Below are 18,989 nucleotides of genomic sequence, written 5' to 3' on the forward strand. Positions count from 1 at the left end.
TCGACTTTAAATGGCTACCTACAACAGTTCGCAAAGGGAATTTGAAAGGAGTTGATTTTTCTTATCTTCAGTTACAGACCAATTTTGCTTTCTCCACTATTTGTATGGGGTCTGATAATTCGATATGCTTTGCCCGTAATAGATCCATGAAATTGAATTTCTTTTAAAATCTAAATGACATCAGTATGGCATTCCAGCAAAAAAAAAAAAAAAAAAAAAATATCTGCCATTTTGCTTCGAAAAAAAATATTTAAAGCCACAAAATATAACTTCATAAAAGTAACAGTTTTGAGCAATTATTGATATTTCGCATTCACCTCGACAGACGCATGCGCATTATCATTTTACAGTCCATTCTGAAATGCATCACCATGGTTACTGTTTGATGAAAATTACAGGCATTGTGGAAACCGGAAGTAGGATTCTTTTAGTTTGGTATTTTTATTATTATTATTGTATTATATTATTATTATTTATTTAATTTTTTGATCATTAAATGGGGTATTTATCTTTTCTCTTAAATTCCGAGTAGTAAAAATATTCTCCATTAAAGAAGCCATTATTTCAACTACGTGGAAATTTTATTTAAATTATAGCACTAAAAAGACTTTGAGAGGTGTTGCATAACACACACACACAATACGTAAACATCAAGGGTTACTTACGTGGCAAAAACCCGTTGCTCTAGTAATCTGAAACGAGAGAAAAAAAGAAGAAAATTCAGTCATTTGAATCGGAAAATTATGATGAAGTATACCTCAAAATCTCTGAAAGCTCCATACTAAAGATATTTTGAGGTTAGGCTACACTAAACAGTATGGCATTTTATATTATTGTTATACATTGCCCTTCCATTAATATCCGGATGCATGCAACACGTCACAGAACCTGTTATAAATATGCACACTGGGCTTCGAGCAGACAATTGCAAAAGTGGGTATTCAAGATGACACGTACAACAGAATTGATCACCTCAACAAATGCCAGAGGCCAATTAACATGGTAGAAGGAGCGCGAATCCTGGACTGTAGAGCAGTGGAAAACAGTCCCATGGACAGACGAGTCGAGGTTCGCACTCTACCAGTCTGATGGCCGTTGTGTGGCGAATGCCAGGGAAACAGTTCCTTCCTGATTGTATCGTCCCGACAATGAAGTTTGGTGGAGGCAGTGCTTTCATTGTATGGCTTGGGCCCCCTTAGTCGTTATCGACAAAACCATGAATGCTGTGCAATATCAGGACAGCCTGGACAATTATGCACTTCCAACATTATGGTAATACTTCGGGGAAGGCCCATACCTGTATCAGCAAGACAACGCGCCATGTCATACTGCTCGGGTCGTAACAGAGTGGTTTGAGGACATGGGTGTTGAAATATTGGCCAGCCCAGAGTGCTGATTTGATATTGGATTGTCCAGTACGTGCACGTCGAGATCGTCCAAAGAACAAGGCTTAGCTGGTGGCTGCGTTAAAGGCCGAGTGGAGGAATGAATCACCTCATATTTATAAAAAGCTGGTTGAGAGTATGCCGCGAAGATTGAAAGCCGTCACAAAAGGTTTCAGCTCTACTGGCCAATAAAAGCTTTTTTGTTTAAAGACAGGTGTCGGGATATTAATGGTAGGGCAGTGTATACTGCGAACTGCTGCATAGGGTTCCAGAAAATTTGTAAAAGTAGGAATTAAATAATTATTTATCTTGAGGTTTTTTTATGTATTTTTAAAATTGGTACATTAATTAACCATTGTTATTCCTAGTACAGTATTAATAATTGTTATATTTTAGACGAAAAGCTCAATGAAAAACTTAAACGATTTTGATAATGTAAGAGGTATGGCTAGAAAGTTTCAGAAATGGGCACGACAAGGTTCTGCTGTCGCGACCAACGGCAACGCTGCTATTTTAAAAAGGAATATATTTCTCTATCGAACAATATATTTCTTCTTCCAAAGGAAGAAGAAATATACTTCTTCCAGGGAAATACCAAAGCGCAATTCATGATGAACTATACACTAAACAGCAAACCCAGTTTGCCCAGAGATGTGTACAGAAGATTTGCCAGACATGTACAACGACTTTATAGAGCTTTCATAACTTGAGGTCCTAGATTTAATTATATGTACTGTGTTTCATAATCTATCGTCACAGTTGTTGTAAGGTGTGTTTGTGTGTCTCACACAATATTAAATCAAATTAAAGCTTCAAAAACATAATCTATAAAACTTGTGGAACAGGGTTTGAACCTAAAATTTCTATCAGAATAGAGTAATTTCCGCAAATATAAAAAAAATAAATAATAATAAAAAAATAAAAATAAATCCAAATTCAAGGATCAAGTTTTTTAAGCGTTTGAGTGAAAAGGTAGAGCTCCAGAAAACAGGGTGGTAGGAAAAGTGGCCGTTCTATCACGACAAAGCGCCAACTCATATTACTTAATGGTGAAGCAATTTGAAAAACGGATCCTTCAGATAGAATATCCTTCTTCTTTACCTGATTTGGCTCCACTTCATCTCACTTCTTTCCCTTTCAAAATAACAATGGCAGGAGAGAACTGCTTCATGTGGAGCTGCCCAAGAGGCTTTGAAAGAACAAAAGCAAATAAGTTCAATTTTAATTCACTTATAAAGTTATTCTTAGAACTTTCTAGCCACACTTCACAATCTTCCATGAACTAGACTTAAGAGGGGTTATTATAAGAAAACTGGCCAATGCCCGTTCAGATTATATCGAAAACTGATGGTTATATGCAGGCTTCTGAAATTCCGTTACCGGAAACCCTGGAATGCATACGCCCTGGAATGCAGGAGCTTCACGTTTTGTCAGTAAGGGTGCTGCTAGCGAATAATTGTCATGTGTAATTGAGCTATGGAATCTTTATACCCTACTTTACATGCTGTGAAGTAGGGTAAGAACCACTTTCACAGTAGTTAAAAATTTAAAAATATCGCATGCAAGTTAGTGGAATATTCTTCTCAGACGATCAGATTTATTTATAACCACCGATAAACATATGAATGGGCATCGGAAAGGGAGGTCAAAAGGCGATTGTCTACCTGGATATTTGATACTTTTTTTTACTTTTTACTGTTACATTTTTTTACATTAATAGATAGATACTCGTCGTCCTAATAGATGTACCGCCCCTTCCCCTTTTTTGGGAAAAAGTTCCAGGGACAGTTCTGTAAATGAGTATTATTTGGTTGAATTCACAAACGCCCTCGAAGCCAAAAATTCGTAGAATTCTTTAAAATGGTATAGATATTCGTTAAAAGTGGTGTTGAAATTTTAAATTCATGATATTGGGCCTCCATCCGGTATCTCTCTAATCGTACTAAGAAATCTATAAAATCCAAAAAAGAAGTTGGTTAAAATTCTTAACGTTCTGAATCTAAACTGGAATTTGAAGTCTTCTGGACTATTTATATTTCTACGAATCGCATGACATTACTGTGTGGTTCGCTGCCAAACTTGTGACTAATGTACAGTGTGGTGTTCGCTCTCGGTTCAAATAATAAACTGAGCATCGAAATAGTGTCAATAATTGGATTTATATTTAAGGAAATCATTAAATTTGATAACGTTCAGAAGCCTCATCACAACTTAAATCTTGTTTTTATTCGGACACCAGAATCGGAGGAATTCCCAGGAAGTGAAACTCAAATGTTCTAATTGCATTAGGGTAGGTGAAGGAAAACTATGACAGCATTCAAAGAGATCTCGAGGGTTTTGAAAGTCTACGGAGCTGTCTCACCAGCGGTGCTATTGCAGTGGATCGATACGATTCGGTAATTTGATCAAGCACCGGTTTCTGGTAATGAAAAGCAGGACTCATTGTTTTGACAGGACCTCAAGTACAAGGAATAGGAACGGCAGAGATAGCAGTAAGACATTGGATAGATTAAAGAAGACGGAATGAACATACTTAGTAATGGTTCCATTAAGAAGCAGAAGCTGCAAAGATGGTAGCCAGAAAGGTTTCATTAATTGCACGAAAGCTGTCTGTTTTTGGGAGAGTTCAGTTGATCCTTTTTGCTATCTTCACATACAGAGCAGTTTAACTGATTTAAAGATTTTCTACGTAGTTTGTAAGTGAGTGGACTGTATTTAAACAGTGGTATCCACTCGCTAGAGTTTCAAGTGCTATAGAAAACTTCTCTGATTGTAATCAATTAACAAATATTTATTGCAGTGCAACAACACGATCCTTCTCTGCCAAAGGGGTGTTACATCGAGAAAATAATAATTTCTCGATCAAGACGTCTTCTGACAGCTTAATTTCAAATAAATAAAAAGAAATATGCAAGAAGGGATCGTTATATAACCAGAATTATGTGTCTGTTATTACAGAAAAGATGCTAGCCGAACGAACTACTTGTGAAAACTTGGTTCTTTGTGTTCGAAGCGCTGGTGACGTGTTGACGACTATTTGAAAATGCTACCCAACTAACAGTGCATACGTGGTAAGTAAAGAGATGCGAAGTATGTTTTTTATGATTTCTACCGGCTAAATATGCTAAACCTGCTAAAATTAATCACCACAGTTAACGAATTTTTATGCTAAGAAAATCACGGAATCCAATACCATAAATTCCATACAATATTAACATTACTGGAAAAGTTCAAACACGCATTAAAAAGTAAGAAAAACTTCCCGTACCACTTTTAAAACAACCTACCTCTCGCACTTTACGATGCACCACGACTTTGTGCCACTGGTTGTCGTCGAACCTGACCCTTACTGGTCTCACGGTTCTTTCTATAGACCCAGACCCCAATCCTACAGTCACCACTAGTCCACCGGCCTTTAATGCCAGGCTCATGTAATCCTCTCCATCCCCGGTATATAACAAGAGTCCCTCGGACTGTCTGGTCTTGAAGAACACGGACACCTCATCACTTGTGCTGACGACGGGTTCACCTCCTGAACCTCGTAGGTCAAAGTACAAATACTCGGACCCTCGGAAGGTCACTTCGGACGGTTCTTTTTCTGGTTAAGAAGAAGAAAAAAAAAAGAAATCAATTAGTGCTAAACATCTTATTAATCTGCAATCAAAATATTTTCGATTATTTTAATAAATATATTAACATGTAATTCATCTTAACTACTTACAAACTATTAATGCCAGTATACCCATTGGAGTCAATGGCGTATACTGGCTTCTTCCCAGGATTTTATCCCTCCCTGAAAAAAAAAAAAAAAACAAAAGTAAAACTGCTTTAGTATCTAAAAGCATGACTTGTAACTCTTCCTTGCTATACGGAACCGTTGGTACATTTGCATCATGTGCGATTCATCAATCCGATTCGTATCTTGTTAGGACTAACAATTTTCAGGTACAACAAGACCCTCCCTTATCCCATTAATGAACAGTTTCGGGTATTTGCTGTTAATTAATTCATCCTATTAACTAGATGGACATTGTTTAGTACTGTAAACTGGTGAAAGTCCACCGTAGTTTGGCAGTATCAAGTGCAACCATACAGAGCTTGCCGGTCTTGCGATCAGCCCACTTCTCATGTGTATCAATGTGGCCCGTTATGGTACGTGTAGCTGATAGCTTCTCCCGCTCCATAAGGCAACGACAATCAATCTTCCTAATAGCTTTGTTTTACCACTGTTGGGCGGCAGTTAGTGAAGAATGAATAAAAAAAAATGTAGATAAGGATGCAAATGAAGCGTGAGTGGTAATGGAATTCGCTAATCGATAACACTCCGGAAGAGGGCGCTTCTATTGCTCAAATCAACAATCTCCAGTGTGACATTTTCGCTTTTGTATGTAACTGTCAGCAAGGAAGTAGGCTATATTTTGGAAAGTTCGGCTCGTATTCCATTAGGTTTCTTTGTAGTATCAGGAAAAAAGTCGAAAAATAATTTTGAGAAGCTGGATGAAAATCTATAAAAGTCATGCTATTCTATAAATACAATGTCGGTATTTGCTGTTTTACAAGAATGAAAAATGTGATTTATGTACTACGGGCAGGAAAAGAACCATGTTGCAATATCCGATATTATTGGAACACTTTTATTTAGGGTCTTCATGATCCTCTTTAGAGAGGCAGTTCCCAAACATTAGTCCGGTGGAAATAAGAAGAAATTATTATATACTCATTGAAGAAATTTAACTACTCATAAGACACTAAAACTTTCGTTGGAATTTTGACGTCCCTGAACTGGAAAGTCTAATGGGAAACATTGCTCTCACTAGACTTTCCATGCTTTCGAATAAGATTGCATTTTTTATACATATTTTTCCCAAAAATACAACTGGATAAAATCTTCGTAGGAATCATCACACCAAGACAGAGGCGAGATTAATGATCACCTTCACTTTGATAACAACTTAAACAGCTTCTTGAGAGTTGTAAGCATAGATTCGAGTAGGCCAGCAGGCGCTCAAAGAATTCGCTATTCATCGGAAGATAATTTATAGAAGGTACATTTTATAGAAGACAATGCATTTGAGTAGGCTACACATGAATATGATCTGTAAGATAAATTTAAAAATATAAGAATTGTTGGAAAATTCTGAAGATCAAAAAAAAAAAAAAGTTTTCCAATGAATTCAGGGGTTGTACAGAAAGGAGAGCAACCTCCCCGTGTGAGGGCTTAATATTTTCTTTAAACATATTCAGAGGTATACTAAGGTAACATAAATCAGGAAAATAAATTAGATCTTAGAAAAGCAAATCCATAAATGTTCGTGATTTGAAAACGAGATTCCAGAGTAAACTGGATGGAATTAAAATTCAGAAAACCAATCACATAGTCAGAGAAGGCGCTTTTATTTTGTGAAAAAGAGTTCAATTTGGAGATTTAAAAGAAAAAAATATATTATCCCCCTACTGGTTTAAATATGTAGCACCAGAGGTTGCTGGGAGATACGTGCATCGACAGGACAAGGCACAGAGTAGTAAGATATCTTACTTCTCTGTGGAACAAGGTAAATATCATTCTCCGGCATACCCTAGGGAATCTTCAGACATCATGGTTTGCAGATATCAGTTGACTCGTCGTAAATACGACTACATCGCTCTGTAAAATGCTTTCTGCATCTCCGTGTCATTCCAAACTGCTAGAATGCTGCCCTTCGTTTTTCATAGTAAGTGCACCAATGTAAATGGAGCATCTACTACTTTATAATCCAGGTAGGTCAAAACAGAATCATTCTTTTGATCTGCCTGGATTGGTTAATAAAAGGAATAAAATTACTTATTTTCTTCTGTAGACACAAAAAAGCGAGAATTTTCTTTTTTAAAATTAGGTTTATTACATTAAGTCATCTTTGTTCCATTGTGAATGTTTTTCTCTACTCTGGAATTTCCTTTTATGCGCTCTTTTTTTTTTTTCCTTCTTTTTTTTCTTTCTATCTGTTTTCCCCATCCCTACGAACTACGATACAATAGCGTAAACCAAGTGGCATTAAATGTGGTTCGATCTGTGGTCACTGCCATCAAATAATAGGATGCTTCAAAAACTACAAGAGAAAAACTTTCAAAAAAAAAAGTTACCGTCTTGAAGGCAAGGATGCGTCGCACATCCAATATCTGGCTGTTCTAATAAAATTTTAAACACGTCTGTCTTCCATTCAACGTACAAGGGAGGAGTGAAGCCCATACCAACAGGGTATAAAAAAATAAGAAAATAAAAAGGCTGAAGAAGCAGAAATCGCATTTGAGAAACAGTGTGGGTAAAAAGGCGAAACATGACAACGTCCGTGGCCTCTTCTGCGAAATACTACTTTAGCAGCCATCCAACTTATCTAAAGAGGGTATTAAAATACCTCCATGACATTCTCGCTAATAATGGCACGACTAGCCTATGATGAATAATTACGATGACATCGCTAATAGGATGTGAACCCATTACTCACTCTTGTATAGACAAGGAACTCGTCCCTTTTATAATTCTAATTAAAGTAGCAGTTTCAGCACAAATACTAAAACAAAATTCCAGGCAATGGTCACGCCAAAAATGACTTTAAAAAAAACGGAGTGGGGTCTCGATCCCTAAATTACCAAAACTTTTATTGCTGATAAAGTGATTTGAATAAAAACATGAATAAATAAAATGCATACGGCAATTTGAAATTCAAAATGTCCTTCTGCCAATTTATTAAATTAAGCTTTTGAAAAAAAAAAAAAAAAAAAAAACCGAAAAATGTGTATTTAACAGATTTAAGAAACTTTATTTAATTTCAGGATTATCTGAATTTTTAATCTTAAAATTAAGTATTATTATTTGCAATTAAAATGTAAATATAATAAAACTTATTTTCGAATATTTCCTATCGCTGAGGTAACGTTACCTAAATATATGTATTTCATTGTATTTATATACCTTCAGCGATAAAGATTTATGTATTTATGTTTGTAATATTAAAACTACAGTATTTCAGTTTTTTTAATTTTATTCGCCATTTTATGTATTTATATTTATAATATTGACACTATTTCAGTTTTTTCATTTTAATCGCCAGAGGGACTTATGTATTTATATTTATAATATTGACACTATTTCAGTTTTTTTTATTTTAATCGCCAGAGGGACTTATGTATTTATATTTATAATATTGACACTATTTCAGTTTTTTGATTTTATTCGCCAGGGGGCGGTTCATATAATATCCGAAATAATTGCCTGAACAGTTTGATAAACAGTATTACGAGTTGATGGAATATGCAAAACATTCAGCATCTATAGATTTTGAAAAAAAAATCTCATCCTTTCCTTCCTAATAAGTATTTGGCATTGTCAAGTTTTTTCTCAGTTCTTAGAACCGGTCGTTAAATATACAATCTGGAGACCTTGATGACGTCAGCTGAAACCAAGTGCCTACTGGAATAAAGCAGCGCCACCTTAAAAACATAATTAATAAGATTAATAAATTAAAAACAGATTGTTTTTAAGGTGGCGCTGCTTTATTCCAGTAGGCTATAACTTGGTTTCAGAAAATGTGATCTTTTTCAGATCTGCTAAAGAAAGTAAAATGCTAATACTTGAAGTATTCATTATTTATTATTATTATTTTTTTTAATAAAAGTAAAAAAATTAATTTCGGTTAATAAATTCGCTAATAAGTAAATGTAAATTTAAATGTAATGCAGAATGAAATAAGATGAAATCTGAACTAAATAGATAGTTTTGATATACAATTGTTTATTTATGGTACACGTTTAGAACTTAATTTCAGCAAAATGTATTTTGAATTATGAGCTATAATACTGTAACTTAAAGAAGAAACATGCAAGTTTTTGAAGTAAATAAGAAGGCTATCATTATAAATAAATAACTTTATTAGCAAGCGACTAGGTACTTAGTAGAAATCTAAACTTATGATTAGCAAGGCCAGAGTTGAGGATCTGTGGATTTATATTTATTGCAGTTAGGGGCTCACATCGGGTGAGTATGGGCTTAGCATACCCAGGGTCCTGAGCTGGATATCATCATTCTTCTCTTTTTTGGTGATTCTCTTCTACTTCTGACTCGTTTTCTCTCTCTCAGGGTAATTCAGAATTTTTTGGTTGGTGAAGCATAAGCCTCAAGCTTCCTTGCACCACTTATTTTTCGCTTTAATACTTTCGGCTTTAACCTGACTTTAACATGCGTAAGGTAATCAGTATATGATAGATAGATAGATAGATATAATATGATAATTATGACCGGCGGATAGTGATAGTGAGCACATTATATTTAGTTCAGTTAGATTCTCAGAAGAATAAGAGTCTGGTTTTTAAGAAAGTGGCCGCTAATTTCAAAACTAATTCGCTAACAGGAGACGTAATTGTAATCGTAATTCCCTAACCGAAAATGTAATTGTAAACGTATATTGCTAAACTAAAACTTAATTATGTTTAATATTTTATTATTGCGAATAGATCAGTCTTTTTTAATATAATTAGGAAATGAAGTTATGTGGTGATTTTCCATGGAAGAAATTTCTTTCTTTATGGAAATTTCTTTTTCCGTAGAGAGAAAAAGATCAGTCTTTATTCATTCTTGTGTATAGCATAGGTGGAAAAATAAGTACGCTGGTGTGCAAAATTTAAGGACCAGCCAGGTTTTCACCTGTAGCTTCTCATAGGAATGGCCTGGATATGGGAAAAGCATACCAAAGGAACCTCGTGAGGTACAGAAATGATGAAGGAAATAACACCGACACAACAGCGGAAACAAAACGATATAGAGGGACTTTATACTGGCTGCCATGATACAGATGCATCACTGCCAAAGATGGAACAAAGGGAAGAGGTGGTCCTCAGTACGAGATATGGCCACCCCTAATGTCGATGCAGGCTTTGCACCGCTCGTCCATACTTAGAACAATGTTGTTCATAAGTTCTTGCGGTAACATCGTCAATTCCTCTGTCAGCGCCATCTTCAGCTGGTGAACATTTTCTGGTGGTGTGAACGTGCTGCTAGGCGTCTCGCCAGAGCGTCTCATATGTGTTCGATGGGATTTAGATCCGGAGGAACGGGCAGGCCAATCCATACGGACAATGTCCTCACTGTCCAATTCAAAAGCATATCAACAGCTGCCGTGCGATTGGGTGTGGCGTTATCATCCATAAACACGAACTTGGGGACAATGGCACCTCGGAACAGACGCACATAGGGAAGGATTACCTCAGTACAGTAGCCTGCACCAGTTACAGTACCACCTTCCAGTATCTGGAGTTGTGTACTCTAGACTAGAAAACATGTGGTCTTAAATTGACATTTCCCTGAAATGTCAATTTAAGACCACATTTTTAATCAATCAATTACATCAATACATGCAGCGAAAGAAAATCAGACTGAAAACAAAACAGTGCGATTTGCTGGACGAAAAACCCGAGTTTCTGGGATGAAAAATCATGCTACGCTCGCTTGAGACCGACTAACTAACTCAGCGACAGTCTATGGTCGGTCTCAGACTGACAATAGACCGATTGACCACTTCCTCTTTTAGATTAGATCTAAAAATCTAATATAATTAGATTTTTAGCTTTGTCCATTAGAAATCAATATCTCTTGAGCAATATGCAAACAGTGGAGTGTGCGCGTTATCGTCACAGGACATGTAATGACAAAACGCGATAGTTGTCCTTACGTGCGCCATTGCTTTCATGAGACACGATAATCATTCAACATCACTCAATAATTGCATGTGTTTCCTTCTCCAGCTGAACTGAAATTGCAATTACTGGCATTTATCAAAACACATCCAATATATTTAAAGATGGCGTGCCTTTAAACACACAGGTTAAATACGAAACGTGCTTTATGAAATCGTTCTTCTATCACTTCGGATGATAGAAGAACGGTGTTCGGACGTGTACTTTTGTACCTTCGCTCCTGATCACTCGACTGCGGCAGCCGTTTGAGCCAAAACACTACGACCACCAATCTGATAGGATAGCGTGTTGGACTGCCTTTCGCTGTGATATCCGCTTACACCTGGCTTAGCATCGACTCCAGGAGACCACGGAAGGTGTCCGGTGTCATCAAGTATCCTGGACCAGCTGGACAGAAGGATATTCCGGAATTAGGAAACGGAGCAAAGCACTGGATTAGTGAATGTTCCGTTCCACCGCATTCCACAGATCTTCGATGGGATTGATGTAAGAAGTATTTGCCGACCAGGAGAGCACGCGAAATGCTTGAACATGATTCTCGAACCATTCCTGCACAATGCGGGCCTTGTAACATGGGGCGTGATCTTCTTGAAAGAGGCCATTGCCATATGGATACACGGTCGTCATGTGGGGCAAAACTTGGTCCAAAATAATGCTGAGGTACGATAAAGGTGTATTCAATGGGGATGAGGGAACCAGTGATATCCCTGAAAATATTCCCTGTGATACCACCGCCAGCCTGTTTTCGTCCAACCGTGCCTTCTAGTTGCAGCTTTTCGCCGTCGAACATCCATTCGTCGGCATGTTTGAGCTGGAATCTTGATTCATCAGCCCCGGCGACTGTTTTCCAATCGTACAATGTCCAGGAATACTGCTCTCATCCCCAATGCAGGCAGAGGTGTCGATGACGGTAGGTTATCATGGGCGCCCACTCCATGGGTCTATCAGCAAGAGCGTCCGCTTGATGGTGTGCTCGGAAATGTTGCTCTGCGCTCCCTGGTTGTAGTCTGCCGTTAATTGAGGGTTCATGACCCGTCAGTTGTTCCCGACAGAACCTGTCAGTCGCCGTTCACCTCGACTGTCAACCAACAGTATTCTCCGGACACACAACCACCCACGTTGGGCGGTTGTGTGTCTCTTTGGACCATATCTGCCACATCTTCACTACGGTGACCCTCGAACAGCCAACAATGCCTGCGGTTGCTGACATGCTGGCCCCGCCTTCATAGCACCGCAAATCATCACCCGTTGAAACTCCGTCAGCACCTTCCCTTTTCCCAATGCATGGGCTTCGTACTGTTGAACTGACAGACACTGCCATGCCGTCACTGTATATGTTGCGTCGGTTGGTGACGTCACTCATAGGTGCTGTGGGATTCGCCCACTCGTGGATACAGGGGTGGTGGTCATAATATGATCACGATTGTATAATTTTTTGATATTCCCATCACTTAATAAACTTTTTATTGATTTATTTATAATTTTATTAATTTTTTAATTTTTATTAATAACAGGTAACCATTAACAGTGTATCTGAGAGCAGAACAATGAATAGAGTTGATAGAGACGCCCCTGCACACTCGGCGATTTCAATTTAAGAATTTCTTGGGTAACACTCCATTATTGTGGTACCCCATCCGCCGTGCTCATCAGATTTAGCTGATTGTGATTTTATTTCAACAAGACTTTTGACACGGTGAACCATCTATGAGGGGTGATCCAAAACTTCAGGGACTGACTTGAAATTTCAGCGTCTTCAACAAGTTGCGATTTGTTGAAACACGTTAAGATAAGTGGCAACGTGCTCTGAATAGAAGTACGCGTTAAACAGGTGTTTTGTTTCTTTTGTCATATTAATAACTTTTGGAGAAGCTGTCATCAGTCTTTGGAAAATTTAAAGAGAGCTACTTGCCCGTCAAAGATAATCCTCGTTTTTGGTCACCCTTCAACTTCTCGAATCGATGAGTCAATCACTCGTGTTCGTGAACTGATCAGGAGCGATTACCACTTAAATATCCACGAAGTTGCTATTGAAATTAGCATTTCTTGTGGGACACATCAATCAATTTTAACACAAGAGTTCTGAATGCGACGTTTCAACCAAGTCTGTCCTCGCATCCTCCCTGATGATCACAGAGAGCGGCGAGCTGTCGGATGTCAGGATCTCGGTCAGCGTGCTTCTGACTCAAACTTTGTTTCTTCCGTTATTATCTGTGACAAATTGCGGGTGAATGGCTATGATCCGAAGATAAAGGTCCAATCTTCTCAACGAAAGATTCCGTTTTCTCCAAGGCTCAAAAAAGAAAGAAAATCTCGATCAAATGTGAAGATTATGGAAATCTTCATTTTTTGACTCACAGGAATATTGTTCATTATTTAAAGTAATAAATTTAATTCAAACAGCAATTATTTTAAACAATTCTTAACAATGCCGTTATGTGTCGCTGCAGTGCTACCAACTGGTATTTCATTTCTGTGTCATCGAGAAATCCTAAGTCTACCTCGGGGTGTTTCTTAAACATGCTACCAGCATTACAACTAACTCACTATCTTTATCTTCTTCTACTCCCTCCTCCTCCTCTTCCTCCTCCCCTTGGTAGTTTTAAATAACAAAGCTAGTAGTCCATCGACGTAATATCAAGTCGTGTACGGATCACTGCATCGCTGCCAGTTCATCCCTTGCCGAGGAGATAAGCTTTTGAAGTCGCAATGAATGTAGGATCTTCGGGCTTTGCAGGGATTAAGACCTGCAGCAGTTTTGTGGAGAATGCGATATCCCGCTCAGCAGTCATTGTCAGTTTACTGAGGACCCATTCACTAGTTTTAAGCTATTCTTTCTGCTCTAAGATATCATAACCGTTTGGGAAGAAGAAAATGGATAAAGAAAAAAACAGGTGCCTGGAAGTAGAGTGGTGAATTCTCCCTGAAACAAGTAAGCTTAGACTTTAGGTAGTTTCAAACTTCAATTTTACTTCTGCAATCACAGCTTTGGGGGAAGGAAAAAATAAAGAAACCCGCGGGTAGTTTCAAAGAAGCAAACATACAACAAATACTGTTACCATTTAATGTAAAAGTTCTTTAGACCATGAAAAATCAGCAATCAGGATACATCCGGGAAGGAAAATCGGCAGATATCAGCTGCTTCAACCACCAGAATGGTAAAAAAACAAATGGTGTCCAGTCAACCTTTTGCGAATGAGGACCTCAGTGAAAATGTCTGCTGATGTACAGACAGTTGAAAGGCTTCGATAGAGACAAAATGGAATATTTCTCGGGATGATTCGAGGGTCTAACAAAAACTCATTGAAGCCATAGTTTGGTCACCAATGCGACCAACTTATTCTATTGTGCTGCGAGTGGCTATCACTTCCAAACATGGTAACGACATGTAAATTATAAAGTGGGAGCTGCGTTTGATAATTAATAGTTAAATGTTTGATAACTGGTATCCCATCTGCGCATCATTAATCAGAGCTATAAATAGACTAAATATAAGCGGTTTATTTGAAGACAAGCAAAGAGAATAGTTGGGAGCCATAAATCTTCCTCTTTTTTAGTCCAGCTTTGTGCAACTTAAGGTTCATCCTTCGGTCCCTGTTCATTTTAAACAATACATAGATAATCGAATATTGATAATCGGAGGTGTCATTAGGTATTTCTGTGCCCAGAGTTACACCTGAGGAAGTTGTCGTACTCACTCCACCTAATACTACCACTGGTATTATATTTACCTTCCAACTTTTCAAGTTGCCTTTCTCGATGATCTCAAAATCTTATCGGATTATTTGAAAGACATCAAAACTGAACAATATTTGAAACCTAAAAATCATCAATACCATCCTTCAACATCGGTACACTGCTATCTGTCGCCCAAACATCCAAATTAGCTGATGCATGGTAGGGAAAGGATCCCACAAAGAAGGTTTTGATCGCTCTACTCTTTGCAGACACACTAGACCCCTTCTTGTCCACTTATTACCACTCGTCATCATATGCCAGTGATATTACACGAGCACATAAAGATCTCAAACTCAACATTCCTACAATCCAAGCAAAAGCCGAATAATTTCTAATGACCTTTGAATAACTGGGAAGAAAGAAGCTGAAGGATGACTTCATCTTCATCCTCAATGGCATCGATGTTGGTATCTAGAAACATCAAAATCCATCCATCGAAAAATAATACACCTCTACTCTTAAAAAAAAAAACTTCTATTATTTGGTCAAGACGTGTGTATATGGTGAAACACTTTATATTAACTAAGAAATCAGACCCTCTCTGAGGAAACGAAAACGAACAAAGACAGAGCAATCTCAACCGGTTTCCAATTCTCTTGGGCCCACTACTCGGTTGGTTGCTAGGTAACCTGCTACAGTCACATGAAAGACTGCTTCCAAGAAGCGTCTCATTCGCAACGCGGAAACGGAGTTGCCCCTTAAAAGGACGCCACATGGGGAGGGGGAAGCACCTCAGCATGCTTAGTCAGACGAAGGTCGTTCGCCTGCTGGAGTCTTTCCGCCAAGAACTCGCTGACCGGATCAATAAATGTCTTAATTTAACCAGAGCGATGCTTTGACGTTCTGTTCTTCCACGTTGAGACGCAGACATGGTTGTAAGGAGGAGGAAAGTTGATCAGCACTACCTCCTTCTACAAAGAAATAGTGATTCTAACATTGTCACAAAGATGCAAGTGCTTAAGTAAACGTAAAAGAACAAAAACCCAAATTTCGGGAACAGTAGCCATTCCTGTGGATGAATCAGTGCAGAAAAACTATTTATAGCTCTTACAAATCCTCTATTTTTTTTGTTATTCTCTCGGTGTCCTCTGACGATAACTCGCACACTCCTCTGTTTGCATATTGCTCAAGAGATATTGATTTCTAATGGACAGACAAAACATTAAAGCCCACAAAATGCAAAATACGTGTTTTGATAGCTCCTCTGTAACTTAATGGCATAACGACAGACAGAAAAATCAATAAAACCAATATCCCGTTAGCGTCTTGAAGATGTCCCATTGCGTCTCCTATGAGAAGTACACTGTTTTGCCATTATGAAGGAGAAAATCTTTTATTTAGAATAATAGCAATAGAATCAATCAGCTCTCGGTAATGTTGCCAGAGTTTATAGCACGCATGCGTGTTTCATTAACTGTTGTCTGAGCAATTGTAACAACGGACGCTTCTGTTGTTGTTGTTGTTGTTTTTGGTTTCATCACAGTAGTTGGGAAAAATAATAAAATAAATACAACGCTGTATATCAAAGTTATTTTGCGTGTTTTGAGACTGCTATAATTTAAAAAAATGTTGCTTCTTCAAATACGTTTTTATAGAAATATCTCACTAATAAAAATTAGAATATTATTTTTACATTTACTGTCCATTTAGATGCCACTCACATATCCGGAATGTTGTTGTTGTTGTTATAGGGTTTTAAGCACATCAGCAACTTTGGCCATATTGCGATGTACATAACATGTGTTCTCAAGTCGATTTTCTGTTGCTGGATGAAAAACCCGAGTTTCCGGGAGAAAAAAAAGCCATGCTACCCAAGCATTAGACCGACTAACTCAGCCACATTGTGAAAAAGGCCCATAAAAATCCTCCCGTTATTGACGGAATCCGAACTCCATAACCAGATAGGTCCCCGAACATGTTGCAACAAGTCACAACTCGTTTTTGTAATTTTTTTTCTGTTTTTTGTAATTGGTTATCCAGTTTTCTCTGTGATCGCTCACTGATGGTGATGGTAGATGGCCCTCTGTCTTCTACCTTCTCCACCAATGCTGGTGTCCCCCAAGGTTCAGTTCTTTCCTTCCATTCTTTTCCTCTTGTATATTAATGACCTTCTTCCATTGACTGTAAATCCTATCCATAGTTTTGCCGATGATAGCACATTGCATTCAACTTTCCATTTTGAGAAACCTTGTCCTGCTCAATCAGCTTCAACTTCTCGAAAATCTGCTACCAATTCCTTAAATGTCGATCTTCGGGTAATTCTCCAGTGGGGCAAAGACAACTTAGTTAATTTCAAACCTTCTAGAACTCAGTCTTGCCTTATATCTCGCAAAAAGGATTCTTCTGCTCCTATGCTTATCTTTAGTGACACTCCGATTTCTAGGCAAAATGATATATCTCTTTTGGGGATTACCCTGACTTCTAATCTCTCTTGGCACAAGCACATTACAAATATTGCTTCCTCTGCATCTAAAAAACATGGTTTTCTCTTTCGCTCTCGGCGTTACCTTTCTTCTAAAGAGCTGCTCACTTTGTATAAATCGCAAATCCGCCCTGCCATGGAATATCGTTCCCACATCTGGGGTGGTGCCCCCAAAACCTCCCTCAGGCTTCTTGATTCCGTTCAGAAGAGGCCAGTTAGGTTAATTAATGAGTCATCTCTAACAGAGTCTCTGCACTCGCTGTCTCATAGACGCACTGTTTCTGCTGCATGCCTCTTCTACAGATACTTCCACGGGCACTGTTCTTCTGAATTGGCTTCTATAATTCCCGCTCTCTCTTTCAAAACAGTCCGAACACGTGCCGCCACCAGCACTACACGCATCCATTTACTGTCCAACTTCAAACTCACAGAACCAACTTTTCATCTTCCTCATTTATTCATTCAACTGCCGTTTTCTGGAACAACCTTCCTTCATTTCCTGAAACTACAGAAGTTCAAGTCCAATGTCAACAAATATCTTCTTAAACTCCAACCAAAGCACGGTACTAAGTACTATAGGTTCTAATACCCCTCGTGTTTGGGGGTTTCATAAAAAAAAAAAAAAAAAAAAGAAGAAGAAAACTCGCTACACCTCAATTTCAAACTATCAGTACTCGGACTTTTTGATCCCACGTTGTATTATATCTTTACATTGAGAATTTAAAATGAAGAAAGAATTGTTGTCATATCATTTTTATAAAAAGATTTTTAGAATAAAAGGTAGTAATTATTTTTTACTTTACTACCTAGATCTTTCAATCTATTGTTTTAATAAAAGCAAGTTTATTCAGACACCCTTTCTTTCTTTCCCAATGACACCCTTAACACGTAATTATTTTAATGAGAATGTACAAAATTCGTAATAAATACTAATGTACACATTAGGAATTATTTAGGTTTTTGAAAATGTACACTAAGAAAGAAAGTACAAGTACAGCAAAATATTAATGTACACATTTGAAATGATTAAATTTCTAAGAGATTTCAATGAAAATGTACAGAAGAAGATAATGAGAATGTACAGCATTAGAAACTTAATGAGAACGTACAAATTCCGAAATGTGAAATACTAATGTACACATTAGAAATTTAATAATTTAAAGGTTCAATGAGAATGTACAATATTAGAAACTTAATGATAAACTTAATGATAATGTTAACCCCTGGCCTTGTGGCCGTGAAGGGCTTATTGCAATGTATCCATTGTATTACCATTATTATTATTATTGCAATAAAGATTTCTAGATAACGTGCAAACTCCGAAATTTTAAATACTAATGTACACATTAGAAATGATTAAATTTCTAATGCGAGATCTCAATGAGAATGCACAGCATTCTCATTGAGTTGCTGAGAATGTTAATGAGAATGCACAGCATCCTCATTAACATTCTCAGCAACTTAATCAGAATGTACAATTCCGAATTATGAAATACTAATGTACACATTAGAAATTGAAATTAATTTCTTTATTGTAAAAACATAATGTAAGAGCAGATTTGGAACCATCATCCCCAAACTGTACAAGATCACCTATTTTAAATAAAACAGCAGAAATTTTTATACTCATGGGCAGGGATCGAAATAGAAAATTTTTTGCAACTTAAGGGGTGAGAAGGGAGGGAGTAATGCTTGAAAATTTCTTGTACGTTTTTGGA

The 18,989-nt window shown here is 37.5% G+C and overlaps 1 protein-coding gene across 2 annotated transcripts in view; it reads right to left on the reverse strand.

Annotated features, from left to right (window-relative positions):
- The window catches only part of LOC150077002 (neurexin 1-like), a 265,455-nt gene that overhangs the window by 63,657 nt on the left and 182,809 nt on the right, over positions 1-18,989 (reverse strand). For both annotated transcript variants that reach the window (XM_090386277.1, XM_090386276.1), the window contains exons 3-4: positions 4,673-4,983; positions 666-692 (exon numbers count right to left, since the gene is read on the reverse strand). In XM_090386277.1, the coding sequence (XP_090242403.1) occupies positions 666-692; positions 4,673-4,983 (338 nt within the window). The remainder of the gene's footprint in view (positions 1-665; positions 693-4,672; positions 4,984-18,989) is intronic.

The sequence above is a fragment of the Mastigoproctus giganteus genome, chromosome 12, assembly GCF_048544385.1.
Source record: "Mastigoproctus giganteus isolate SK-2022 chromosome 12, ASM4854438v1, whole genome shotgun sequence".
NCBI classification, from domain to species: domain Eukaryota; kingdom Metazoa; phylum Arthropoda; class Arachnida; order Uropygi; family Thelyphonidae; genus Mastigoproctus; species Mastigoproctus giganteus.